This window comes from Lampetra fluviatilis, chromosome 38 (assembly GCF_964198595.1).
Source record: "Lampetra fluviatilis chromosome 38, kcLamFluv1.1, whole genome shotgun sequence".
Taxonomy (NCBI): Eukaryota; Metazoa; Chordata; class Hyperoartia; order Petromyzontiformes; family Petromyzontidae; genus Lampetra; species Lampetra fluviatilis.
In genome coordinates this window covers 1,242,455-1,270,334 of record NC_136312.1, presented here as the reverse complement: position 1 = coordinate 1,270,334, position 27,880 = coordinate 1,242,455, and the positions used below count along the sequence as shown (strand labels likewise).

At 51.3% G+C, this 27,880-nt stretch overlaps 1 protein-coding gene across 1 annotated transcript in view; it reads right to left on the bottom strand.

Annotated features, from left to right (window-relative positions):
- Positions 1 to 27,880, bottom strand: part of IPPK (inositol-pentakisphosphate 2-kinase) — a 73,899-nt gene that overhangs the window by 28,994 nt on the left and 17,025 nt on the right. The window contains exons 2-8 of the mRNA XM_078874003.1: positions 20,960 to 21,016; positions 18,919 to 19,014; positions 18,610 to 18,676; positions 16,130 to 16,350; positions 15,273 to 15,362; positions 13,653 to 13,711; positions 11,209 to 11,281 (exon numbers count right to left, since the gene is read on the bottom strand). Coding sequence (XP_078730129.1) covers positions 11,209 to 11,281; positions 13,653 to 13,711; positions 15,273 to 15,362; positions 16,130 to 16,350; positions 18,610 to 18,676; positions 18,919 to 19,014; positions 20,960 to 21,016 — 663 coding nt within the window. The remainder of the gene's footprint in view (positions 1 to 11,208; positions 11,282 to 13,652; positions 13,712 to 15,272; positions 15,363 to 16,129; positions 16,351 to 18,609; positions 18,677 to 18,918; positions 19,015 to 20,959; positions 21,017 to 27,880) is intronic.

Here is a 27,880-nt window from a genome sequence, read left to right as displayed (position 1 = left end):
TTTAGTGCCAGTGAACTGTGTGGTGAGTTTAGTGCCAGTGAGCTGTGTGGTGAGTTTAGTGCCAGTGAACCATGTGGTGAGTTTAGTGCCAGTGAACTGTGTGGTGAGTTTAGTGCCAGTGAGCCGTGTGGTGAGTTTAGTACCAGTGAGCTGTGTGGTGAGTTTAGAGCCAGTGAACCGTGTGGTGAGTTTAGTGCCAGTGAGCCGTCTGGTGAGTTTAGTGCCAGTGAGCCGTGTGGTGAGTTTAGTGCAAGTGAGCCATGTGGTGAGTTTAGTGCCAGTGAGCTGTGTGGTGAGTTTAGTGCCAGTGAGCCGTGTGGTGAGTTTAGTGCCAGTGAACCGTGTGGTGAGTTTAGTGCCAGTGAGCCATGTGGTGAGCTTAGTGCCAGTGAGCCATGTGGCAAGTTTAGTGCCAGTGAGCCGTCTGGTGAGTTTAGTGCCAGTGAGCCATGTGGTGAGTTTAGTGCCAGTGAACCGTGTGGTGAGTTCAGTGCCACTGAACTGTGTGGAGAGTTTAGTGCCAGTGAGCCATGTGGTGAGTTTAGTGCCAGTGAACCGTGTGGTGAGTTTAGTGCCAGTGAACTGTGTGGTGAGTTTAGTGCCAGTGAGCTGTGTGGTGAGTTTAGTACCAGTGAGCCGTGTGGTGAGTTTAGTGCCAGTGAGCTGTGTTGTGAGTTTAGTGCCAGTGAGACGTGTGGTGAGTTTAGTGCCAGTGAGCCATGTGGTGAGTTTAGTGCTAGTGAGTCGTGTGGTGAGTTTAGTGCCAGTGAGCCGTGTGGTGAGTTTAGTGCCAGTGAGCCGTGTGGTGAGTTCAGTGCCAGTGAGCCGTGTGGTGAGTTTAATGCCAGTGAGCCGTGTGGTGAGTTTAGTGCCAGTGAGCCATCTGGTGAGTTTAGTGCCAGTGAGCCGTGTGGTGAGTTTAGTGCCAGTGAACTGTGTGGTGAGTTTAGTGCCAGTGAGCCTTGTGGTGAGTTTAATGCCAGTGAGCCGTGTGGTGAGTTTAGTGCCAGTGAGCCATCTGGTGAGTTTAGTGCCAGTGAGCCGTTTGGTGAGTTTAGTGCCAGTGAACCGTGTGGTGAGTTTAGTGCCAGTGAGCCGTGTAGAGAGTTTAGTGCCAGTGAACTGTGTGGAAAGTTAAGTGCCAGTGAGCCGTGTGGTGAGTTTAGTGCCAGTGAGCTGTGCGGTGACTTTAGTGCCAGTGAACCGTGTGGTGAGTTTAGTGCCAGTGAACTGTGTGATGAGTTTAGTGCCAGTGAGCCATGTGGTAAGTTTAGTGCCAGTGAGCCGTCTGGTGAGTTTAGTGCCAGTGAGCCGTCTGGTGAGTTTAGTGCCAGTGAGCCGTGTGGTGAGTTTAATGCCAGTGAGCCGTGTGGTGAGTTTAGTGCCAGTGAGCCATGTGGTGAGTTTAGTGCCAGTGAACCGTGTGGTGAGTTCAGTGCAAGTGAACTGTGTGGGGAGTTTAGTGCCAGTGAGCCATGTGGTGAGTTTAGTGCCAGTGAACCATGTGGTGAGTTTAGTGCCAGTGAGCCGTGTGGTGAGTTTAGTGCCAGTGAACTGTGTGGTGAGTTTAGTGCCAGTGAGCTGTGTGGTGAGTTTAGTGCCAGTGAACCATGTGGTGAGTTTAGTGCCAGTGAACTGTGTGGTGAGTTTAGTGCCAGTGAGCCGTGTGGTGAGTTTAGTACCAGTGAGCTGTGTGGTGAGTTTAGAGCCAGTGAACCGTGTGGTGAGTTTAGTGCCAGTGAGCCATGTGGTGAGTTTAGTGCCAGTGAGCCATGTGGTGAGTTTAGTGCCAGTGAGCTGTGTGGTGAGTTTAGTGCCAGTGAACCGTGTGGTGAGTTCAGTGCCAGTGAAATGTGTGGAGAGTTTAGTGCCAATGAGCCATGTGGTGAGTTTAGTGCCAGTGAACCATGTGGTGAGTTTAGTGCCAGTGAGCCATGTGAGTTTAGCGCCAGTGAACTGTGTGGTGAGTTTAGTGCCAGTGAGCCATGTGGTAAGTTTAGTGCCAGTGAGCCGTCTGGTGAGTTTAGTGCCAGTGAGCCGTGTGGTGAGTTTAATGCCAGTGAGCCGTGTGGTGAGTTTAGTGCCAGTGAGCCATGTGGTGAGTTTAGTGCCAGTGAACCGTGTGGTGAGTTCAGTGCAAGTGAACTGTGTGGGGAGTTTAGTGCCAGTGAGCCATGTGGTGAGTTTAGTGCCAGTGAACCATGTGGTGAGTTTAGTGCCAGTGAGCCGTGTGGTGAGTTTAGTGCCAGTGAACTGTGTGGTGAGTTTAGTGCCAGTGAGCTGTGTGGTGAGTTTAGTGCCAGTGAACCATGTGGTGAGTTTAGTGCCAGTGAACTGTGTGGTGAGTTTAGTGCCAGTGAGCCGTGTGGTGAGTTTAGTACCAGTGAGCTGTGTGGTGAGTTTAGAGCCAGTGAACCGTGTGGTGAGTTTAGTGCCAGTGAGCCATGTGGTGAGTTTAGTGCCAGTGAGCCATGTGGTGAGTTTAGTGCCAGTGAGCTGTGTGGTGAGTTTAGTGCCAGTGAACCGTGTGGTGAGTTCAGTGCCAGTGAAATGTGTGGAGAGTTTAGTGCCAATGAGCCATGTGGTGAGTTTAGTGCCAGTGAACCATGTGGTGAGTTTAGTGCCAGTGAGCCATGTGAGTTTAGCGCCAGTGAACTGTGTGGTGAGTTTAGTGCCAGTGAGCTGTGTGGTGAGTTTAGTGCCAGTGAGCTTTGTGGTGAGTTTAGTGCCAGTGAACCATGTGGTGAGTTTAGTGCCAGTGAGCCGTGTGGTGAGTTTAGTGCCAGTGAGCAATGTGGTGAGTTTAGTGCCAGTGAGCTGTGTGGTGAGTTTAGTGCCAGTGAGCCGTGTGGTGAGTTTAGTGCCAGTGAACCGTGTGGTGAGTTTAGTGCCAGTGAGCCGTGTGGTGAGTTTAGTGCCAGTGAGCTGTGTGGTGAGTTTAGTGCCAGTGAGCTGTGCGGTGACTTTAGTGCCAGTGAAACGTGTGGTGAGTTTAGTGCCAGTGAGCCATGTGGTTAGTTTAGTGCCAGTGAGCTGTGTGGTGAGTTTAGTGCCAGTGAGCTGTGTGGTGAGTTTAGTGCCAGTGAAACGTGTGGTGAGTTTAGTGCCAGTGAGCCATGTGGTGAGCTTAGTGCCAGTGAGCCATGTGGTAAGTTTAGTGCCAGTGAGCCGTCTGGTGAGTTTAGTGCCAGTGAGCCATGTGGTGAGTTTAGTGCCAGTGAACCGTGTGGTGAGTTCAGTGCCAGTGAACTGTGTGGGCAGTTTAGTGCCAGTGAGCCATGTGGTGAGTTTAGTGCCAGTGAACCATGTGGTGAGTTTAGTGCCAGTGAGCCGTGTGGTGAGTTTAGTGCCAGTGAACTGTGTGGTGAGTTTAGTGCCAGTGAGCTGTGTGGTGAGTTTAGTGCCAGTGAACCATGTGGTGAGTTTAGTGCCAGTGAACTGTGTGGTGAGTTTAGTGCCAGTGAGCCGTGTGGTGAGTTTAGTACCAGTGAGCTGTGTGGTGAGTTTAGAGCCAGTGAACCGTGTGGTGAGTTTAGTGCCAGTGAGCCGTCTGGTGAGTTTAGTGCCAGTGAGCCGTGTGGTGAGTTTAGTGCAAGTGAGCCATGTGGTGAGTTTAGTGCCAGTGAGCTGTGTGGTGAGTTTAGTGCCAGTGAGCCGTGTGGTGAGTTTAGTGCCAGTGAACCGTGTGGTGAGTTTAGTGCCAGTGAGCCATGTGGTGAGCTTAGTGCCAGTGAGCCATGTGGCAAGTTTAGTGCCAGTGAGCCGTCTGGTGAGTTTAGTGCCAGTGAGCCATGTGGTGAGTTTAGTGCCAGTGAACCGTGTGGTGAGTTCAGTGCCACTGAACTGTGTGGAGAGTTTAGTGCCAGTGAGCCATGTGGTGAGTTTAGTGCCAGTGAACCGTGTGGTGAGTTTAGTGCCAGTGAACTGTGTGGTGAGTTTAGTGCCAGTGAGCTGTGTGGTGAGTTTAGTACCAGTGAGCCGTGTGGTGAGTTTAGTGCCAGTGAGCTGTGTTGTGAGTTTAGTGCCAGTGAGACGTGTGGTGAGTTTAGTGCCAGTGAGCCATGTGGTGAGTTTAGTGCTAGTGAGTCGTGTGGTGAGTTTAGTGCCAGTGAGCCGTGTGGTGAGTTTAGTGCCAGTGAGCCGTGTGGTGAGTTCAGTGCCAGTGAGCCGTGTGGTGAGTTTAATGCCAGTGAGCCGTGTGGTGAGTTTAGTGCCAGTGAGCCATCTGGTGAGTTTAGTGCCAGTGAGCCGTGTGGTGAGTTTAGTGCCAGTGAACTGTGTGGTGAGTTTAGTGCCAGTGAGCCGTGTGGAGAGTTTAGTGCCAGTGAACTGTGTGGAAAGTTAAGTGCCAGTGAGCCGTGTGGTGAGTTTAGTGCCAGTGAGCTGTGTGGTGAGTTTAGTGCCAGTGAGCCGTGTGGTGAGTTTAGTGCCAGTGAGCTGTGTGGTGAGTTTAGTGCCAGTGAGCTGTGTGGTGAGTTTAGTGCCAGTGAGCTGTGTGGTGAGTTTAGTGCCAGTGAGCCATCTGGTAAGTTTGGTGCCAGTGAGACGTGTGGTGAGTTTAGTGCCAGTGAGCCATGTGGTGAGTTTAGTGCCAGTGAGCCGTGTGGTGAGTTTAGTGCCAGTGAACTGTGTGGAGAGTTTAGTGCCAGTGAGCCGTGTGGTGAGTTCAGTGCCAGTGAGCCGTGTGGTGAGTTTAATGCCAGTGAGCCGTGTGGTGAGCTTAGTGCCAGTGAGCCATCTGGTGAGTTTAGTGCCAGTGAGCCGTGTGGTGAGTTTAGTGCCAGTGAACTGTGTGGTGAGTTTAGTGCCAGTGAGCCGTGTGGAGAGTTTAGTGCCAGTGAACTGTGTGGAAAGTTAAGTGCCAGTGAGCCGTGTGGTGAGTTTAGTGCCAGTGAGCTGTGTGGTGAGTTTAGTGCCAGTGAGCCGTGTGGTGAGTTTAGTGCCAGTGAGCTGTGTGGTGAGTTTAGTGCCAGTGAGCTGTGTGGTGAGTTTAGTGCCAGTGAGCTGTGTGGTGAGTTTAGTGCCAGTGAGCCATCTGGTAAGTTTGGTGCCAGTGAGACGTGTGGTGAGTTTAGTGCCAGTGAGCCATGTGGTGAGTTTAGTGCCAGTGAGCCGTGTGGTGAGTTTAGTGCCAGTGAACTGTGTGGAGAGTTTAGTGCCAGTGAGCCGTGTGGTGAGTTTAGTGCCAGTGAACCATGTGGTGAGTTTAGTGCCAGTGAGCCGTCTGGTGAGTTTAGTGCCAGTGAGCTGTGTGGTGAGTTTAGTGCCAGTGAGCTGCGTGGTGAGTTTAGTGCCAGTGAACCGTGTGGTGAGTTTAGTGCCAGTGAGCTGTGTGGTGAGTTAGTGCCAGTGAGCTGTGTGGTGAGTTTAGTGCCAGTGAGCCATGTGGTGAGTTTAGTGCCAGTGAACCGTGTGGTGAGTTTAGTGCTGGTGCGCCGTGTGGTGAGTTTAGTGCCAGTGAGCCGTGTGGCGAGTTTAGTGCCAGTGAGCCGTGTGGTGAGTTTAGTGCCAGTGAACCGTGTGGTGAGTTTAGTGCCAGTGAACCGTGTGGTGAGTTTAGTGCCAGTGAGCCGTGTGGTGAGTTTAGTGCCAGTGAGCCGTGTGGTGAGTTTAGTGCCAGTGAGCCGTGTGGTGACTTTAGTGCCAGTGAGCCGTGTGGTGAGTTTAGTGCCAGTGAGCTGTATGGTGACTTTAGTGCCAGTGAGCCGTGTGGTGAGTTTAGTGCCAGTAAGCCGTGTGGTGAGTTTAGTGCTAGTGAGCTGTGTGGTGAGTTTAGTGCCAGTGAGCCGTGTGGTGGGTTTAGTGCCAGTGAACTGTGTGGAGAGTTTAGTGCCAGTGAGCCATGTGGTGAGTTTAGTGCCAGTGAACCATGTGGTGAGTTTAGTGCCAGTGAGCTGTGTGGTGAGTTTAATGCCAGTGAGCTGTGCGGTGACTTTAGTGCCAGTGAGCCGTGTGGTGAGTTTAGTGCCAGTGAACCGTGTGGTGAGTTTAGTGCCAGTGAGCCGTGTGGTGAGTTTAGTGCCAGTGAGCTGTGTGGTGAGTTTAGTGCCAGTGAGCTGTACAGTGACTTTAGTGCCAGTGAGCCGTGTGGTGAGTTTAGTGCCAGTGAGCCGTGTGGCGAGTTTAGTGCCAGTGAGCCGTGTGGTGAGTTTAGTGCCAGTGAACCGTGTGGTGAGTTTAGTGCCAGTGAGCCGTGTGGTGAGTTTAGTGCCAGTGAGCCGTGTGGTGAGTTTAGTGCCAGTGAGTCGTGTGGCGAGTTTAGTGCCAGTGAGCCGTGTGGTGAGTTTAGTGCCAGTGAACCGTGTGGTGAGTTTAGTGCCAGTGAGCCATGTGGAGAGTTTAGTGCCAGTGAACTGTGTGGAAAGTTAAGTGCCAGTGAGCCATGTGGTGAGTTTAGTGCCAGTGAGCTGTGTGGTGAGTTTAGTGCCAGTGAGCCGTGTGGTGAGTTTAGTGCCAGTGAGCTGTGTGGTGAGTTTAGTGCCAGTGAGCTGTGTGGTGAGTTTAGTGCCAGTGAGCTGTGTGGTGAGTTTAGTGCCAGTGAGCCATCTGGTAAGTTAAGTGCCAGTGAGACGTGTGGTGAGTTTAGTGCCAGTGCGCCGTGTGGTGAGTTTAGTGCCAGTGAGCCGTGTGGCGAGTTTAGTGCCAGTGAGCTGTGTGGTGAGGTTAGTGCCAGTGAGCCGTGTGGTGAGTTTAGTGTCAGTGAGCTGTGTGGTGAGTTTAGTGCCAGTGAGCCATCTGGTGAGTTTAATGCCAGTGAGACGTGTGGCGAGTTTAGTGCCAGTGAGCCGTGTGGTGAGTTTAGTGCCAGTGAGCTATACGGTGACTTTAGTGCCAGTGAGCCGTGTGGTGAGTTTAGTGCCAGTGAGCCATCTGGTGAGTTTGGTGCCAGTGAGCCGTGTGGTGAGTTTAGTGCCAGTGAACCGTGTGGTGAGTTTAGTGCCAGTGAGCCGTGTGGTGAGTTTAGTGCCAGTGAGCCGTGTGGTGAGTTTAGTGCCAGTGAGCTGTACGGTGACTTTAGTGCCAGTAAGCCGTGTGGTGAGTTTAGTGCCAGTGAGCTGTGTGGTGAGTTTAGTGCCAGTGAGCCGTGTGGTGAGTTTAGTGCCAGTGAACTGCGTGGAGAGTTAAGTGCCAGTGAGCCGTGTGGTGAGTTTAGTGCCAGTGAGCCATCTGGTGAGTTTGGTGCCAGTGAGCCGTGTGCTGAGTTTAGTGCCAGTGAACCGTGTGGTGAATTTAGTGCCAGTGAGCCGTGTGGAGAGTTTAGTGCCAGTGAACTGTGTGGAGAGTTAAGTGCCAGTGAGCTGTGTGGTGAGTTTAGTGCCAGTGAACCATGTGGTGAGTTTAGTGCCAGTGAGCTGTGTGGTGAGTTTAGTGCCAGTGAGCCGTGTGGTGAGTTTAGTGCCAGTGAGCTGTGTGGTGAGTTTAGTGCCAGTGAGCCATCTGGTGAGTTTAATGCCAGTGAGACGTGTGGTGAGTTTAGTGCCAGTGAGCTCTGTGGTGAGTTTAGTGCCAGTGAAGCGTGTGGTGAGTTTAGTGCCAGTGAGCTGTGTGGTGAGTTTAGTGCCAGTGAGCTGTGTGGTGAGTTTAGTGACAGTAAACCATGTGGTGAGTTTAGTGCCAGTGAACTGTGTGGTGAGTTTAGTGCCAGTGAGCCGTGTGGTGAGTTTAGTGCCAGTGAGCCGTGTGGTGAGTTTAGTGCCAGTGAGCTGTGTGGTGAGTTTAGTGCCAGTGAACCGTGTGGTGAGTTTAGTGCCAGTGAGCCATCTGGTGAGTTTAGTGCCAGTGAACTGTGTGAAGAGTTAAGTGCCAGTGAGCTGTGTGGTGAGCTTAGTGCCAGTGAACCATGTGGTGAGTTTAGTGCCAGTGAGCTGTGTGGTGAGTTTAGTGCCAGTGAGCCGTGTGGTGAGTTTAGTCCCAGTGAGCTGTGTGGTGAGTTTAGTGCCAGTGAGCCATCTGGTGAGTTTAGTGTCAATGAGCCGTGTGGTGAGTTTAGTGCCAGTGAACTGTGTGGTGAGTTTAGTGCCAGTGAGCCGTGTGTTGAGTTTAGTGCCAGTGAACTGTGTGGTGAGTTTAGTGCCAGTGAGCCATCTGGTGAGTTTAGTGCCAGTGAACTGTGTGGTGAGTTTAGTGCCAGTGAGCTGTGTGGTGAGTTTAGTGCCAGTGAGCCATCTGGTGAGTTTAGTGCCAGTGAGCCGTGTGGTGAGTTTAGTGCCAGTGAACTGTGTGGTGAGTTTAGTGCCAGTAAGCCGTGTGGTGAGTTTAGTGCCAGTGAGCCGTGTGGTGAGTTTAGTGCCAGTGAGCCGTGTGGTGAGTTTAGTGCCAGTGAGCCGTGTGGTGAGTTTAGTGCCAGTGAGCTGTGTGGTGAGTTTAGTGCCAGTGAACCGTGTGGTGAGTTTAGTGCCAGTGAGCCATCTGGTGAGTTTAGTGCCAGTGAACTGTGTGAAGAGTTAAGTGCCAGTGAGCTGTGTGGTGAGCTTAGTGCCAGTGAACCATGTGGTGAGTTTAGTGCCAGTGAGCTGTGTGGTGAGTTTAGTGCCAGTGAGCCGTGTGGTGAGTTTAGTCCCAGTGAGCTGTGTGGTGAGTTTAGTGCCAGTGAGCCATCTGGTGAGTTTAGTGTCAATGAGCCGTGTGGTGAGTTTAGTGCCAGTGAACTGTGTGGTGAGTTTAGTGCCAGTGAGCCGTGTGTTGAGTTTAGTGCCAGTGAACTGTGTGGTGAGTTTAGTGCCAGTGAGCCATCTGGTGAGTTTAGTGCCAGTGAACTGTGTGGTGAGTTTAGTGCCAGTGAGCTGTGTGGTGAGTTTAGTGCCAGTGAGCCATCTGGTGAGTTTAGTGCCAGTGAGCCGTGTGGTGAGTTTAGTGCCAGTGAACTGTGTGGTGAGTTTAGTGCCAGTAAGCCGTGTGGTGAGTTTAGTGCCAGTGAACTGTGTGGTGAGTTTAGTGCCAGTGAGCTATCTGGTGAGTTTAGTGCCAGTGAACTGTGTGGTGAGTTTAGTGCAAGTGAGCCGTGTGGTGAGTTTAGTACCAGTGAGCCGTGTGGTGAGTTTAGTGCCAGTGAACCATGTGGTGAGTTTAGTGCCAGTGAGCCGTGTGGTGAGTTTAGTGGCAGTGAACTGTGGTGAGTTTAGTGCTAGTGAGCCGTGTGGTGAGCTTAGTGCCAGTGAGCCATGTGGTGAGTTTAGTGCCAGTGAACCATGTGGTGAGTTTAGTGCCAGTGAGCTGTGTGGTGAGTTTAGTGCTAGTGAGCCGTGTGGTGAGTTTAGTACCAGTGAGCCGTGTGGTGAGTTTAGTGCCAGTGAACCATGTGGTGAGTTTAGTGCCAGTGAGCCGTGTGGTGAGTTTAGTGGCAGTGAACTGTGGTGAGTTTAGTGCTAGTGAGCCGTGTGGTGAGTTTAGTGCCAGTGAGCCATGTGGTGAGTTTAGTGCCAGTGAACCATGTGGTGAGTTTAGTGCCAGTGAGCTGTGTGGTGAGTTTAGTGCCAGTGAGCCGTGTGGTGAGTTTAGTGCCAGTGAGCTGTGTGGTGAGTTTAGTGCCAGTGAGCCATCTGGTGAGTTTAGTGTCAATGAGCCGTGTGGTGAGTTTAGTGCCAGTGAACTGTGTGGTGAGTTTAGTGCCAGTGAGCCGTGTGGTGAGTTTAGTGCCAGTGAACTGTGTGGTGAGTTTAGTGCCAGTGAGCCATCTGGTGAGTTTAGTGCCAGTGAACTGTGTGGTGAGTTTAGTGCCAGTGAGCTGTGTGGTGAGTTTAGTGCCAGTGAGCCATCTGGTGAGTTTAGTGCCAGTGAGCCGTGTGGTGAGTTTAGTGCCAGTGAGCTGTGTGGTGAGTTTAGTGCCAGTGAGCCGTGTGGTGAGTTTAGTGCCAGTGAGCTGTGTGGTGAGTTTAGTGCCAGTGAGCCATCTGGTGAGTTTAGTGTCAATGAGCCGTGTGGTGAGTTTAGTGCCAGTGAACTGTGTGGTGAGTTTAGTGCCAGTGAGCCGTGTGGTGAGTTTAGTGCCAGTGAACTGTGTGGTGAGTTTAGTGCCAGTGAGCCATCTGGTGAGTTTAGTGCCAGTGAACTGTGTGGTGAGTTTAGTGCCAGTGAGCTGTGTGGTGAGTTTAGTGCCAGTGAGCCATCTGGTGAGTTTAGTGCCAGTGAGCCGTGTGGTGAGTTTAGTGCCAGTGAACTGTGTGGTGAGTTTAGTGCCAGTAAGCCGTGTGGTGAGTTTAGTGCCAGTGAACTGTGTGGTGGGTTTAGTGCCAGTGAGCTATCTGGTGAGTTTAGTGCCAGTGAACTGTGTGGTGAGTTTAGTGCTAGTGAGCCGTGTGGTGAGTTTAGTACCAGTGAGCCGTGTGGTGAGTTTAGTGCCAGTGAACCATGTGGTGAGTTTAGTGCCAGTGAGCCGTGTGGTGAGTTTAGTGGCAGTGAACTGTGGTGAGTTTAGTGCTAGTGAGCCGTGTGGTGAGTTTAGTGCCAGTGAGCCGTGTGGTGAGTTTAGTGCCAGTGAGCCATCTGGTGAGTTTAGTGCCAATGAGCCGTGTGGTGAGTTTAGTGCCAGTGAACTGTGTGGTGAGTTTAGTGCCAGTGAGCCGTGTGGTGAGTTTAGTGCCAGTGAACTGTGTGGTGAGTTTAGTGCCAGTGAGCCATCTGGTGAGTTTAGTGCCAATGAGCCGTGTGGGAGTTTAGTGCCAGTGAACTGTGTGGTGAGTTTAGTGCCAGTGAGCCGTGTGGTGAGTTTAGTGCCAGTGAACTGTGTGGTGAGTTTAGTGCCAGTGAGCCATCTGGTGAGTTTAGTGCCAGTGAACTGTGTGGTGAGTTTAGTGCCAGTGAGCTGTGTGGTGAGTTTAGTGGCAGTGAGCCATCTGGTGAGTTTAGTGCCAGTGAGCCGTGTGGTGAGTTTAGTGCCAGTGAACTGTGTGGTGAGTTTAGTGCCAGTAAGCCGTGTGGTGAGTTTAGTGCCAGTGAGCCATCTGGTGAGTTTAGTGCCAGTGAACTGTGTGGTGAGTTTAGTGCTAGTGAGCCGTGTGGTGAGTTTAGTGCCAGTGAGCCGTGTGGTGAGTTTAGTGCCAGTGAGCCGTGTGGTGAGTTTAGTGGCAGTGAACTGTGTGGTGAGTTTAGTGCTAGTGAGCCGTGTGGTGAGTTTAGTGCCAGTGAGCCGTGTGGTGAGTTTAGTGCCAGTGAGCCGTGTGGTGAGTTTAGTGCTGATGAGCCATGTGGTGAGCTTAGGTCCGGCTTCACCTTGAACACCCTGAAGTTGTTCTGAGAATTCTTCATGAGGCTCCTGATGGCAAAAGACATGCGGCTTCCGTCCCTGCAAAGCACACCGAGGCAGTCAGAGATCCCACCCCCCACAGAGCAGCCCCTTCCGTCGTTGGTTGGGGCGAGCGAACGTTTAGCGGCCAGCCCCGCTGTAGGCTGCAGAGAGAGGAAGAGCTGTTCTCGGTGCCACTTGCGAACGACCCCAGGCACGCCAGAAGATCCCCGAGGGTTTTGACCGTCTACGAAGCTGCTCGTGGTCTACCCTAAACCGCATCCGCTGCGCAAACCATGCCAGCAGCGGCAGATCCAGATACCCGATGATGCACAAATGGATCATTAAAAAAACTCTCCTGTAGTAGTCTGGCGACTGTGGTCATCTGAGAGAGACCATGCAACGTATGACGACGCAACAACCTGAAGCAGAGACATTGCGGCGATGATGATTCATGGCTCCGCTGCTCCTAACGCGGTTATCTGGGCTTGACCACCTGAATGTGAAATTGTAGTCGGTGCTCCGCGTCCACATCAGCAGCCGCACGGAAGAAAAAGGGCCATCTTTCTTAGTGATCAGTGACGTGATGTCTCATCTTCGTCAATATCCAAGAAGTCAGAATTAACTCGGTCGCAGAGTCCACTCTCGCTTCCCGAACTCTGTCCTGAAGATGCTCGACGCAACTTCAAGGGGAACACTGCACAAATCGCGTAGCTGTTTAGACGTGGCTGTGAGATCTTCTTGGTTTTTTCGGTAAAGTCACGTAGAAGGGAAGTAATAAAATAATAAAAATAAAACACAATAAAACAACTCTCACGACGTTTCGGCTACAACGCAAGCAGCCGTCTTCAGGTGAAGAATGAGACTACCAAGCTAGGAACTTATATATAAGCTGAGTTGGAGGTGGAAGAAGAGCGCCTGAACAAAAGAATGTGCATATCAAGAGGAATTTAGCATATTCATGGGAAATGCGTAGGAGGTGGGCGGGGGGGTTTCAAAGTCATATTATGCCCATGCATTATGCAGGATCAGCAGCATCCATCCCAGAAGAACTCCCTCATCAAGACTCTATACCATAGAGCCCAATGCATCTCCGACCAGGAACACATTGCCAGTGAACTCAAACACGTACGCCAAGCTCTTAAGGCTAATGGTTACTCCGACTACACAATCCGAAAAGCCATCACTCCAACCATCAAGAAGGATCCTGTTGAGTAGCCTTTCAAAACCATCACCTTACCCTACATTGCTAGGATCACAAAAAAGATCTCCAAAATCCTGATTAAACACAAGATTCAGGTACGATTCAACACAGTACATAAAATCCGTGATCTGGTCCCATCTGTAAAAGACGTGGTTCCAGACATACAGTACCCTGGCGTCTACAAACTAAGTTGCCTCTGTGGTAGCAGTTACATTGGAGAAACCAAACGACATGTCTCGGACCGCATCCGTGAACATAAAGCAGACCTGAAACACGGTAGGACAAACACCTCAGCCGTGGCAGATCACTGTTACAATTCAGTGGGCTCACATGACATTGACTTCTCCAAGACAGAGATTCTCTGCAAGCCATCTGGCTACCATGAGAGATTCGTTCATGAGGCGATCCACATATACAAACACAGAGACAATTTCAACCGAGAAGATGGATTCTGGCTCAGCAATCATTGGAAGGACGTAATAAACCATTTCGGATCTTAACTGATTGTTGTTCACGTTTACGGTGACTTTCAGACCGCAGTTCACTCACTGGCATCAACTGTGTATCTTGTGTTCTCCACAGGGAATGCATTATTTGCTCCGCTGCGGGTCTCCTGCCACCGTTCTCCCATTCACATGTTTCATTGCTTCTACATACTATTAACATGCCCTCCCTTTCTTAATGCTACCCCCTGCCCCCTCCCTTTGGTGCTGCTGATCCTGCATAATGCATGGGCATAATATGACTTTGAAACCCCCCCGCCCACCTCCTACGCATTTCCCATGAATATGCTAAATTCCTCTTGATATGCACATTCTTTTGTTAAGGCGCTCTTCTTCCACCTCCAACTCAGCTTATATATAAGCTCCTAGCTTGGCAGTGTCTCATTCTTCACCTGAAGACGGCTGCTTGCGTTGTAGCCGAAACGTCGTGAGAGTTGTTTTATTGTTTTATTTTTATTATTTTATTACTTCCTTTCTACGTGACTTTACCGAAAAAAAACCAAGAAGATGAATCCCTGCAGTCACGAAAGCTTTAAATCGAGTGGCTGTGAGAGTCGCCCTCCAACTCACCCGCGGTAAGTAGGTGGGTGAATAAGTGAGTGGGTGGGCGGGAGCGTGATTGGGTGAGCGGGAGAGTGATTGGGTGAGCGGGTGGGTGAGTGGGCAAGTGGGTGAGTGACGGTGACGGCCGTGAGCAATGATGATTCGACGTGTGCGCACTCACCCCGAGTAGAGGTCAAGAGGGCAGTAGTCGCTGACCTGCCGACACTTCCCGTTGGCGACCTGGGGAGAATGCATAGGTCGCGCAGAGGTCACACGGAGATCACACGGAGATCACGCGGTGATCACGGAGCAAGCGAGGGTCGCAAGAAGTGGCCAGAGGCGGTGTGCGGCAAAGACAAAGATTCCCAGTGCAGCCTTAACCCCACAAGGTCACGCGGGGAGGGGCGTGCGGCGGTCGTGTCACCATGGTTTTCTGCAGTGAGTAACAACGTCTTTAAAAACTGCGGCGCTACGTTTCTCTGAATAAGATTAACACTGAACAGCTTACGCGTTCTGACATTCAGTGGGGAATGGGGACACCCACCCACCCTGCACCTTGCAGACGTCTCGGGACGGGAAAAAGGGGAACAGAATGTTGGGGGCAAGTGCCGTTAGTGAGCAGCGCCTATGAAAGCCAGCACGGCACACGAGGGGGTTGGGTGGCGAGCACCACGCCCGGCCGTCTTTGTCTCAATGGCGATGTTTACTACACACCGCACCAGGTACTCATGTGTGGCTGAGTCGACCTAGAGAAGGACAAGGACTGGTTCAAATAATCGTCACTGGTGCTGGTGGTGGCCGTGAGCTGGAATCGAACTCGGGTCGCCGGGTTCGCAGTGCAGTGCACTAACCGCTGCACTACCGGTTCTGAAAGTAACGATCCTAGCACCTCCAGCAACCACGGCATCAGTACAACGCACGTGTGCCCGCGCGCGTGCGTGTGCATGCATCCGGCAAAAACAACCCCCTACATCGTCGGCGGTGCTGGACGGTAACGCCGTGATGGCTGTGAGCAATGCCACAGGGGTGGGAAGGCTGATTCTAATAAGGTGTTCTCATGGCGCTCGAAGCCACCACATCGGAGACTCAACCCGTACCCTCGGGGTTCCTCCAGAAACGGCGAAAAGCCATTGCGAGTGGCCACGTGGAATGTTCGAACGCTCACTCTGTCAGGAGCTGGACTGGTACAACCTGAATCTCTGTGATATTCAGGAGGTCCTGTGAACTGGTTCTGGCTCCAGTCACTATGAGGGGTGGATAGTCCTCTACCCGGGACAGGCAACTGCCAAACAACACGGAGTGGCTCTTCTTCTGAACAAACGAATGAAGGGAGCCTTCTGGTACTGTCCCTGATATTTAACACGTTTTTGTTTTTCCTTCAGACGATCACTCGCTACTTTATAGTCACGTCGATCGCAATGCAAACATCCCCACCCTATCCAGGCAGGCCAACACATTACTATGGCAAAACGCACCATAATAGCCAACTGGAAAGAGCACGTACTCACCCCACCAACCCTCCCCAATCTAGCCCCCACACCGCCCCCCCATCACTGCAGGTATGGGTCGATGCATTGTCAAAAATAGCCGCGATAGAACATCTACGTGAAAAGTTAAGCGGCAGAGAGGAAGCGTATCACCAAAATTTGGAACCCCTCCACAGGTTTGGGGCGCTACGGCGGTGAGATGTTACCGCCCTCTCCTGGTATGCAGGAGGTCGTGGGTTCGATCCCGACGCCTGCTTTATATATTTGGAGTTTGCGTGTCTCTCTCTCTCTCCCCCCGTGGCAGGCGCTCTCACCTTGAGGTACTGCTGCATGCAGTAGCGGCACACGCGGCGCTTCAGAGGATTCACCACGCTTGCCGCGCCGGGCAGGAAGCCGCACTTGGGCTGCACCAACGCACACAGACAAAGATCCCCCGCGTAACCTTAACAGACTGTTGGGGCAAGTTTGGCGGGAATGGCACACGAGGGGAGGGTGGCCAGCACCACCCACGCCTGACCGTTTTTTGTCTCCCCAGTGGCGATGTTTTATAGACCGCACCAGGTACTCATTTGAGGCTGAGTTGACCAAAGGGAGGCCCAGGAACGGTTCAAATAATCGTCATTGGTATTGTCCATGAGCGGGAATAGGAACTCGGGTTGCTGGGTTCATAGCACAATACGCCAACTGCTACACTACCGCTCCAAACACACACAAAAATCCCCCCGTATAGCCTGAACACTGTTGGGGCAAGTGCTGTTATCGAGAACCTATGAAGGCTGGCACGGCACACGAGAGGGTTGGATGGCAAGCATCACGCCCGGCCGCCTTTGTCAACCTCGTGACAATGTTTACACACCGCACCAGGTACTCATATGAGGCTGAGTCGACCTAGGGGAGGCCCAGGACCCGTTCAGATAATCTTCACTGGTATTGGTGGTGGCCGTGAGCGGGAATCGAACTCGGGTTGCCATGTTTGTAGCACAGCTCGCTAACCGCTACACTACCGCTGACCCGTACACACACATACACACGTGCACACACCCACACACGTTCACACACACACACGTGCACACACACACACACACACGTGCACACACACACACACGTGCACACACACACACACACACGTGCACACACACACGTGCACACACACACGTGCACACACACGCACTTTTATCTCGATGCAGAATGTGGGGATCTCGCTGGGTGGAGGTGGTGGCGGCGGCGGCAAGGGGAGCAGCTGCTGCCCTCTGGTCGCCGGCGGGGGACCCTGCTGCGTTGGCGTCGGTGGCGCTGGTGTGGGCAAGGTGGTCCCGCTCTGCAGGCGCGTCAGGTTGGGCAGCCGCACGGCCAGGCCACTCCACTCGTCCAGGCGCGAGTCGTGCCGAGACTCTGCCGAGAAACGGCGCCCACTCGCTCGGATCGCCGGAAACGGCTCATCATGACTCCTCATGGCTCATCACGGCTCATCACGGCTCCTCACAAGCTCACGGCTCACCACGGCTCATCACGGCTCCTCACAGCTCACGGCTCATCACGGCTCCGCACAGCTCACGGCTCATCACGGTTCATCACGGCTCATCACGGCTCATCACGGCTCATCACGGCTCCTCACAGCTCACGGCTCACCACGGCTCATCACGGCTCCTCACGGCTCATCACGGCTCCTCACGGCTCATCACGGCTCATCACGGCTCCTCACGGCTCCTCACAGCTCATCACGGCTCCTCACGACTCATCACGGCTCATCACGGCTCATCACGACTCATCACGGCTCATCATGGCTCCGCACAGCTCACGGCTCATCATGGCTCCGCACAGCTCACGGCTCATCACGGCTCATCACGGCTCCACACAGCTCAAGGCTCGCGGCTCATCACGGCTCATCACGGCTCCTCACGGCTCCCGGCTCATCACGGCTCATCATGGCTCATCATGGCTCACCACGGCTCATCACGGCTCATCACAGCTCACGGCTCATCACGGCTCATCATGGCGCCACACAGCTCACGGCTCATCACGGCTCCTCGCGGCTCGCGGCTCTTCACGGCTCGTCGCTCACGGCTCGCGGCTTCTCAAGATGGCTCGAAGCTCTTATAGCGCCTTGTGGCGGCTCCTCATGTCAGTGGCGGGCCATCTCCAAATGGGACCCGAGCCTCCAATCCGCTCATAACTGAAGCGACCTCACCCCCATTGTATCGATTCTGCTCGAGGTCGATCCGACAGCCAGGTTAAGGGTGTCGATTAATCGGACCACCAAGCGCGGCGTCGATTCACTAGCAAGCAATGCGCACAAATCGAGCCGTAACTTGACCCCCCCCCCCCCCTGTTTTGATTGGCTCGCAGTGCATTGTGGAGGAACCACGGATGGGCAGGGAGGCGGCAGCTGCAGCAGAATCAAGCTCTGCCGTCCTCTACATACAACATTGTGAGGGGTGGGGGGGCTCTCTAGGGGGGCTCTCTGGGGGGCTCTCTGGGAGGCTCTCTGGGGGGGCTCTCTGGGGGGGCTCTCTAGGGGGGCTCTCTAGGGGGGCTCTCTAGGGGGGCTCTCTAGGGGAGCTCTCTAGGGGGGCTCTCAAGGGGGGCTCTCTGGGGGTGCTCTCTGGGGGTGCTCTCTGGGGGGGCTCTCTGGGGGGGCTATCTGGGGGGGCTCTCTGGGGGGGCTCTCTAGGCGGGCTATCTGGGGGGGGCTATCTAGGGGGGCTCTATGGGGGGGCTCTCTGGGGGGGCTCTCTGGGGGTGCTCTCTGGGGGGGCTATCTGGTGGGGCTATCTAGGGGGGCTCTCTGGGGGGGCTCTCTGGGGGGGCTCTCTAGGGGGGCTCTCTGGGGGGGCTCTCTAGGGGGGCTCTCTGGGGGGGCTCTCTAGGGGGGCTCTCTGGGGGGGATCTCTAGAGGGGCTCTCTAGGGGGGCTATCTGGGGGGGCTCTCTGGGGGGGCTCTCTGGGGGGGCTCTCTGGGGGGGCTCTCTGGGGGGGCTGTGTGGGGGGGCTCTCTGGGGGGGCTCTCTGGGGGGGCTGTGTGGGGGGCTCTCTGGGGGGGCTCTCTGGGGGGGCTCTCTGGGGGGGCTGTGTGGGGGGGCTGTGTGGGGGGGCTCTCTGGGGTTCTCTGGGGGGCTGTGTGGGGGGGCTCTCTGGGGGGGCTCTCTGGGGGGGCTGTGTGGGGGGCTCTCTGGGAGGGCTCTCTGGGGGGGTTCTCTGGGGGGGCTGTGTGGGGGGGCTATGTGGGGGGGCTCTCTGGGGGGGCTCTCTAGGGGGGCTCTCTGGGGGGGCTGTGTGGGGGGGCTCTCTAGGGGGGCTCTCTGGGGGGGCTCTCTGGGGGGGCTCTCTGGGGGGGCTCTCTGGGGGGGCTCTCTGGGGGGGCTCTCTGGGGGGGTTCTCTGGGGGGGCTCTCTAGAGGGGCTCTCTGGGGGGGCTCTCTAGGGGGGCTCTCTAGAGGGGCTCTCTGGGGGGGCTGTGTGGGGGGGCTCTCCAGGGGGGCTCTCTAGGGGGGCTCTCTGGGGGGGCTCTCTGGGGGGGCTCTCTGGGGGGGTTCTCTGGGGGGGCTCTCTAGAGGGGCTCTCTGGGGGGGCTCTCTAGGGGGGCTCTCTAGAGGGGCTCTCTGGGGGGGCTGTGTGGGGGGGCTCTCTAGGGGAGCTGTGTGGTGCTCCTCACCGGGCCGCGCCGACTCGATCTGCACGGCCAGGCTCCGGGCAAAGCTTCGGGGCACCGACACCACCTCCTGTGGCACAGACGGGGCACAGACGGGGAACAGACGGGACACAGACGGGGCACAGACAGGACACAGACGGGGCACAGACGGGGCACAGACAGGACACAGACGGGACATAGACGGGACACAGACGGGACACAGAGGGGACACAGAGGGACATGGCGTGGATGAGCTGACAGGGCACGGACAGGAGGCGTGGGGGTGAGAGGAAGGGACAGGCCTCGCAGGCTACGCGTCACCGCGCTCTGTACCCCGGCATGGACGAAGTTCTTCCCCAGGAGCGGCGCCATGATGCTGCCGGTGTACACGATGGTGCTGTCTAGGACGGCAGGCAGGGCACCCAGCATCTACACGCAGGGCGCACGGGGGGCACGCGGAGGGCATTTGGTGGGGTATGCATCTCCAGCTGCTGAACACAGAGTGTTTAGTTATAAAGAAAGGCAGTCTCAGGTTGCACTGTGAGTCTATGGGTCTACAGTGAGGGAAAAAAGTATTTGATCCCCTGCTGATTTTGTACGTTTGCCCACTGACAAAGAAATGATCAGTCTATAATTTTAATGGTAGTTTTATTTGAACAGTTAGAAACAGAATAACAACAACAAAATCCAGAAAAACGCATGTCAAAAATGTTATAAATTGATTTGCATTTTAATGAGAGAAATAAGTATTTGACCCCCTCTTAATCAGAAAGATTTCTGGCTCCCAGGTGTCTTTTATACAGGTAACGAGCTGAGCTTAGGAGCACACTCTTAAAGGGAGTGCTCCTAATCTCAGCTTGCTACCTGTATAAGACACCTGTTCACAGAAGAAATCAATCAATCAGATTCCACCACCATGGCCAAGACCAAAGAGCTCTCCAAGGATGTCAGGGACAAGATTGTAGACCTACACAAGGCTGGAATGGGCTACAAGACCATCGCCAAGCAGCTTGGTGAGAAGGTGACAACAGTTGGTGCGATTATTCGCGAATGGAAGAAACACAAAAGAACTGTCAACCTCCCTCGGCCTGGGACTCCATGCAAGATCTCACCTCGTGGAGATGCAATGATCATGAGAACGGTGAGGAATCAGCCCAGAACTACACGGGAGGATCTTGTCAATGATCTCAAGGCAGCTGGGACCATAGTCACCAAGAAAACAGTTGGTAACACACTACGCCGTGAAAGACTGAAATCCTGCAGCGCCCGCAAGGTCCCCCAGCTCAAGAAAGCACATATACATGCCCGTCTGAAGTTTGCCAATGAACATCTGAATGATTCAGAGGACAACTGGGTGAAAGTGTTGTGGTCAGATTAGACCAAAATGGAGCTCTTTGGCATCAACTCAACTTGCCGTGTTTGGAGGAGGAGGAATGCTGCCTATGACCCCAAGAACACCATTCCCACCGTTAAACATGGAGGTGGAAACATTATGCTTTGGGGGTGTTTTTCTGCTAAAGGGACGATGGACGGGGCCATGTACCGTCAAATCTTGGGTGAGAACCTCCTTCTCTCAGCCAGGGCATTGAAAATGGGTCGTGGATGGGTATTCCAGCATGACAATGACCCAAAATACACGGCCAAGGCAACAAAGGAGTGGCTCAAGAAGAAGCACATTAAGGTCCTGGAGTGGCCTAGCCAGTCTCCAGACCTTAATCCCATAGAAAATCTGTGGAGGGAGCTGAAGGTTCGAGTTGCCAAACGTCAGCCTTGAAACCTTAATGACTTGGAGAAGATCTGCAAAGAGGAGTGGGACAAAATCCCTCCTGAGATGTGTGCAAACCTGGTGGCCAACTACAAGAAACGTCTGACCTCTGTGATTGCCAACAAGGGTTTTGCCACCAAGTACTAAGTCATGTTTTGCAGAGGGGTCAAATACTTATTTCCCTCATTAAAATGCAAATCAATTCATAACATTTTTGACATGCGTTTTTCTGGATTTTTTTGTTGTTATTCTGTCTCTCACTGTTCAAATAAACCTACCATTAAAATTATAGACTGATCATTTCGTTGTCAGTGGGCAAACGTACAAAATCAGCAGGGGATCAAATACTTTTTTCCCTCACTGTATGTGAGTCTATGGGTCTATGTGTGAGTCTATGGGTCTGTGTCTGGAGTCTATAGGTTTCTGTTTGAGTATAATGGGTCTCTGTGCATTTCTAAACGGCGAAGATATTCGATTCGGGTGGTCCACATTTCGCGAACATGGAGAATGGAGGGCATAACTGGTTGAGAAGACCCGGAGATTCATGTGGAGCGACAGACCAGGTAGCTTCTACACAGCGTTACGCAGTAGATACATTCACACATTCACCTTGTTGCCATGTGCAGCATTCACGGGAAACTTGAGAAACTTGAGGACCTCCTTCCCCTGCAACAACATCGTCACAACGACATCGTCCCCACGACTTCCTCACATCTTCAACGTCACAACATTTTCATCGTCACCACGACTTTGTCACCACAACATCATCTCAACATCTTCATCGTCACGACATTGTCACCACGACATCGTCACAACATCTTCATCATCACCACATTGTCACAACGACATTGTCACCACGACATCGTCACCACGACATCATTTGCGGATGAGGGATTTTACCGATTTGCAGATTTTTCCAAGAACATAACCAGAGCCACTGCGACGAGCCAGGGTTGCTGGACTCTCTTAAGCAACGTCACCACATGTGGAGGCGGCCTTAAAAGGAAAACGAATTCAATAATAGGCAACATTTCAGACAATGGGCCTTCTTCACGGCATGCACGTATGCATGCTGAACTTCTTTAGCACCGTGCGTAGCCAACCGCGCTAATCGGAGGTGTGGGGGGAAAGGCCAGAAAGCTAAACACAACAACACGCAGTTCTAAAGAGATGAATTTGTCAATCTCGGTGATTCTAGATTTGAAGCTTTCGTGACTGCAATGATTCATATTCTTAGGTTTTTTCGGTAAAGTCACGTAGGTAAAACATCAAAATTAATGAAAATAAAATAAAATAAAACAAAAATCACGACGTTTCGGAGACAACACAAGTCTCCGTCATCAGGTGGGACCGTCACAGCCGAATTAGCTGCATCAAGTGAGGCAATGATTCAAGATGTAATCCCTTATAAGCAAGTAGAAGGGGGGAGGAGAGGGGGGGGGGCTCATCAGAATGTGGTAGCCAATGAATGGAACGTATCGGGAGGGAGGGGGGCGGGGCTCAAAGACAGCACGGAGTGCTAAGTACAACGCATCGGGAGGGGGAGGGGGGGGCGGGGCCAAAAAAATGGACGACGGCTTGGACGCGGTTGCTGCTGCACACCGCCAACACAATGGACAGAGAGGGGGAGGGGAGGCCTGATACACATGATAGACAAAAGAACGAAAATGCCCATGTTTATACCAATGCTGGCTGAACAATGAAGAGAGTACTGTTAAAAAATAACTGGGGATGTTAACACTCGGTAAAGTAAAGTAAAATAGTGCCTGTCAGATAAGATGGTCCAAAAAAGTGTAATTAAGTCTTTTTTGCGTGGTTGATAACATCTTTCCAATGATTACTAAGTTTGTACCCATCATCACGGTTGAAATTATGTCTGTGTTTGTATATTTGTATGGCTTCGTGTACAAACCTTTGATGGTAGCCGGGAGGTTTGCAGAGAACCTTGGTCTCGGAAAAGACAATTTCATGAGAGCCCACCGAGTTGTAGCAATGATCGGCAACGGCAGAAGAATCAGTTCTGCCGTGTTTCAGATCTGACTTGTGCTCGCGGACACGATCAGAAACATGACGTTTCGTTTCTCCAATGTAGAAATCACCACAAATGCAACTCAATTTGTAGACTCCAGGATACTGTAAGTCAGGAACGACATCCTTCACAGATGGAATCAGATCACGGATTTTATGCACTGTACTGAATCGGACTTGGATCTTATGTTTGTTTAGAATTTTGGAGATATTTTTGGTCACGCCTGCTATGTATGGTAACGTGATGGTTTTGGTCGGAGTTTCATGTGGCTGTTTCTGTGTGGTGGGAGAGACAGCTTGGCGGATAGTACGGTCAGAGTATCCGTTCATCCTGAGGGCCCGATGTACATGTCTTAATTCACCGGTCAGGTGGTGTTTGTCAGAAATGCCATGGGCTCTGTGGTATAGCGTTTTGATGAGAGAATTCTTTTGAGATGGGTGGTGGTGGGAATCCGGTTTCAAGTAGGAATCTGTGTGGGTGGCTTTCCTGTAGACAGAATGTCCCAAGGATCCGTCAGGCCTCCTCTCAAACAGAATATCCAAGAATGGTAGTTTACCATCTTTCTCCACTTCCATGGTGAATCTGATGGATGGGTGTCTAGAATTGATGTGGTCCAAGAAGTGGTTCAATGCTGGGAGGCCATGTGGCCAGATGACGAAAGTGTCATCCACATACCTCTTCCACAGGGAAGGACGCAGGGTGGATGTCTGGATGGCGTCTGATTCAAACTTTTCCATGAACATGTTGGCTATAACTGGTGACAAAGGGGAGCCCATAGGGGTACCCTCATTCTGTTTGTAGAAGGTGCCATTCCAGGTAAAATAGGTGTTGGTGAGGCAATGCCTAACCAGCGCAGGTGCATCAGAATTCAATCCATGTTGGACTAAGTCCTCAATTATTGTTAGGGTGTCCGGTACTGGGACTTTGGTAAACAAAGATACTACATCAAAGCTGACGAGGATGTCATCAGGAGATAGTACCATGTCCTTAACCATAGAGACTAATTGGGTTGAGTTGAGTACTGCCGAAGAGGTCTTGCCTGTGAAAGGGAGCAGAGTATCTGATAGAAAACGGGCTAGTTTGTACGTAGGAGAGTTTATCGTCGACACAATGGGTCGTAGCGGGGTGCCTTCCTTATGGATTTTGGGAAGACCATAGAGTCTGGGAGGTCTTGCCGCCGATGGTTTTAGAGAGGGACGTTTGCTTGGTTCGATTAGGGAAGTCGAACTCGTGATGATACTGTTGGTTTTCGTCGTTAGGCTTTTAGTGGGATCGTTTTTAATTTTGGAGTAACTCCCATCATTAAGAAGGTCCAGGATTTTGTTGTTGTATGCATCTTTATCCATGATGACCGTGGCATTGCCCTTGTCTGCCGAGAGGATGACTATATCATCTCTCTTTTTTAGGTCCGCGAGTTCAGAGCGTTCGTTTTTGCTGATGTTACTAGTGGGTTTCTTAGCATTCTTAAGAATAGTAGCTATTTCAGCTCTTGCTACATCCGCATGGATGTGTCCTATGCCTCTGAGGGCTACATCAATCTGAGAAATCATATCCTCTACTGGTATATATTTAGGGGTGACGGTGAAATTTAGTCCTTTGGCCAGTACCGTTTTTAGAGTGTCAGAAATTGGGATGTTACTCTGATTAATCACGGTCTTGTTAACATCCAGCTTTGCGATGTGTGGCTCTGGTTTCTTCTTAGATAGGAGGTTGAATTTAGAAATCAGGTTAGCTTTGCATTTGGCTGACATTGAGTCAGCAGAAGCAGAAGTCATGTTATCAACGTGGTTCCAATCAGAAGGTGACATTTTTTGTGTTAACATTAAATGTGTTTGTAAGAGAGTCTTGTCTAAATTATCGAGTTCAGATCGGAGTAACCTTATTCTCTCCAAAATTAGTGATAGGCTAGCTTTAAATAAGATCTGTTTAGAGTTCGGTGAGGACACAGCAGCGGATGTGAGTGTGAAAGCGATGGGTATTACCTTGTTATCTCGGCATCTCTTGAGGAAGGCCAGCGTCTCGAGAAGCTGTGACTTCTTGTCTCGTTGTCTGTTAAAAACTCTAACAGATAGGTGGAATTCCTCCCCATAGAGGGCATTAATTCTAGATTTGAAGCTTTCGTGACTGCAATGATTCATATTCTTAGGTTTTTTCGGTAAAGTCACGTAGGTAAAACATCAAAATTAATGAAAATAAAATAAAACAAAAATCACGACGTTTCGGAGGCAACACAAGTCTCCGTCATCAGGTGGGACCGTCACAGCCGAATTAGCTGCATCAAGTGAGGCAATGATTCAAGATGTAATCCCTTATAAGCAAGTTGAAGGGGGGAGGAGAGGGGGGGGGCTCATCTGATGACCCCCCCCTCTCCTCCCCCCTTCAACTTGCTTATAAGGGATTACATCTTGAATCATTGCCTCACTTGATGCAGCTAATTCGGCTGTGACGGTCCCACCTGATGACGGAGACTTGTGTTGCCTCCGAAACGTCGTGATTTTTGTTTTATTTTATTTTCATTAATTTTGATGTTTTACCTACGTGACTTTACCGAAAAAACCTAAGAATATAAATCATTGCAGTCACGAAAGCTTCAAATCTAGAATTAATGCCCTCTACGGGGAGGAATTCCACCTATCTGTTAGAGTTTTTAACAGACAACGAGACAAGAAGTCACAGCTTCTCGAGACGCTGGCCTTCCTCAAGAGATGCCGAGATAACAAGGTAATACCCATCGCTTTCACACTCACATCCGCTGCTGTGTCCTCACCGAACTCTAAACAGATCTTATTTAAAGCTAGCCTATCACTAATCTTGGAGAGAATAAGGTTACTCCGATCTGAACTCGATAATTTAGACAAGACTCTCTTACAAACACATTTAATGTTAACACAAAAAATGTCACCTTCTGATTGGAACCACGTTGATAACATGACTTCTGCTTCTGCTGACTCAATGTCAGCCAAATGCAAAGCTAACCTGATTTCTAAATTCAACCTCCTATCTAAGAAGAAACCAGAGCCACACATCGCAAAGCTGGATGTTAACAAGACCGTGATTAATCAGAGTAACATCCCAATTTCTGACACTCTAAAAACGGTACTGGCCAAAGGACTAAATTTCGCCGTCACCCCTAAATATATACCAGTAGAGGATATGATTTCTCAGATTGATGTAGCCCTCAGAGGCATAGGACACATCCATGCGGATGTAGCAAGAGCTGAAATAGCTACTATTCTTAAGAATGCTAAGAAACCCACTAGTAACATCAGCAAAAACGAACGCTCTGAACTCGCGGACCTAAAAAAGAGAGATGATATAGTCATCCTCTCGGCAGACAAGGGCAATGCCACGGTCATCATGGATAAAGATTCATACAACAACAAAATCCTGGACCTTCTTAATGATGGGAGTTACTCCAAAATTAAAAACGATCCCACTAAAAGCCTAACGACGAAAACCAACAGTATCACCACGAGTTCGACTTCCCTAATCGAACCAAGCAAACGTCCCTCTCTAAAACCATCGACGGCAAGACCTCCCAGACTCTATGGTCTTCCCAAAATCCATAAGGAAGGCACCCCGCTACGACCCATTGTGTCGACGATAAACTCTCCTACGTACAAACTAGCCCGTTTTCTATCAGATACTCTGCTCCCTTTCACAGGCAAGACCTCTTCGGCAGTACTCAACTCAACCCAATTAGTCTCTATGGTTAAGGACATGGTACTATCTCCTGATGACATCCTCGTCAGCTTTGATGTAGTATCTTTGTTTACCAAAGTCCCAGTACCGGACACCCTAACAATAATTGAGGACTTAGTCCAACATGGATTGAATTCTGATGCACCTGCGCTGGTTAGGCATTGCCTCACCAACACCTATTTTACCTGGAATGGCACCTTCTACAAACAAAATGAGGGTACCCCTATGGGCTCCCCTTTGTCACCAGTTATAGCCAACATGTTCATGGAAAAGTTTGAATCAGACGCCATCCAGACATCCACCCTGCGTCCTTCCCTGTGGAAGAGGTATGTGGATGACACTTTCGTCATCTGGCCACATGGCCTCCCAGCATTGAACCACTTCTTGGACCACATCAATTCTAGACACCCATCCATCAGATTCACCATGGAAGTGGAGAAAGACGGTTAACTACCATTCTTGGATATTCTGTTTGAGAGGAAGCCTGACGGATCATTGGGACATTCTGTCTACAGGAAAGCCACCCACACAGATTCCTACTTGAAACCGGATTCCCACCACCACCCATCTCAAAAGAATTCTCTCATCAAAACGCTATACCACAGAGCCCATGGCATTTCTGACAAACACCACCTGACCGGTGAATTAAGACATGTACATCGGGCCCTCAGGATGAACGGATACTCTGACCGTACTATCCGCCAAGCTGTCTCTCCCACCACACAGAAACAGCCACATGAAACTCCGACCAAAACCATCACGTTACCATACATAGCAGGCGTGACCAAAAAGATCTCCAAAATTCTAAACAAACATAAGATCCAAGTCCGATTCAGTACAGTGCATAAAATCCGTGATCTGATTCCATCTGTGAAGGATGTCGTTCCTGACTTACAGTATCCTAGAGTCTACAAATTGAGTTGCATTTGTGGTGATTGCTACATTGGAGAAACGAAACGTCATGTTTCTGATCGTGTCCGCGAGCACAAGTCAGATCTGAAACACGGCAGAACTGATTCTTCTGCCGTTGCCAATCATTGCTACAACTCGGTGGGCTCTCATGAAATTGTCTTTTCCGAGACCAAGGTTCTCTGCAAACCTCCCGGCTACCATCAAAGGTTTGTACACGAAGCCATACAAATATACAAACACAGACATAATTTCAACCGTGATGATGGGTACAAACTTAGTAATCATTGGAAAGATGTTATCAACCACGCAAAAAAGACTTAATTACACTTTTTTGGACCATCTTATCTGACAGGCACTATTTTACTTTACTTTACCGAGTGTTAACATCCCCAGTCATTTTTTAACAGTACTCTCTTCATTGTTCAGCCAGCATTGGTATAAACATGGGCATTTTCGTTCTTTTGTCTATCATGTGTATCAGGCCTCCCCTCCCCCTCTCTGTCCATTGTGTTGACGTGTGCAGCAGCAACCGCGTCCAAGCCGTCGTCCATTTTTTTGGCCCCGCCCCCCCCCCTCCCGATGCGTTGTACTTAGCACTCCGTGCTGTCTTTGAGCCCCGCCCCCCTCCCTCCCGATACGTTCCATTCATTGGCTACTACATTCTGATGAGTCCCCCCCTCTCCTCCCCCCTTCATAAGGGATTACATCTTGAATCATTGCCTCACTTGATGCAGATAATTCGGCTGTGACGGTCCCACCTGATGACGGAGACTTGTGTTGCCTCCGAAACGTCGTGATTTTTGTTTTATTTTATTTTCATTAATTTTGATGTTTTACCTACGTGACTTTACCGAAAAAACCTAAGAATATGAATCTCGGTGATTATT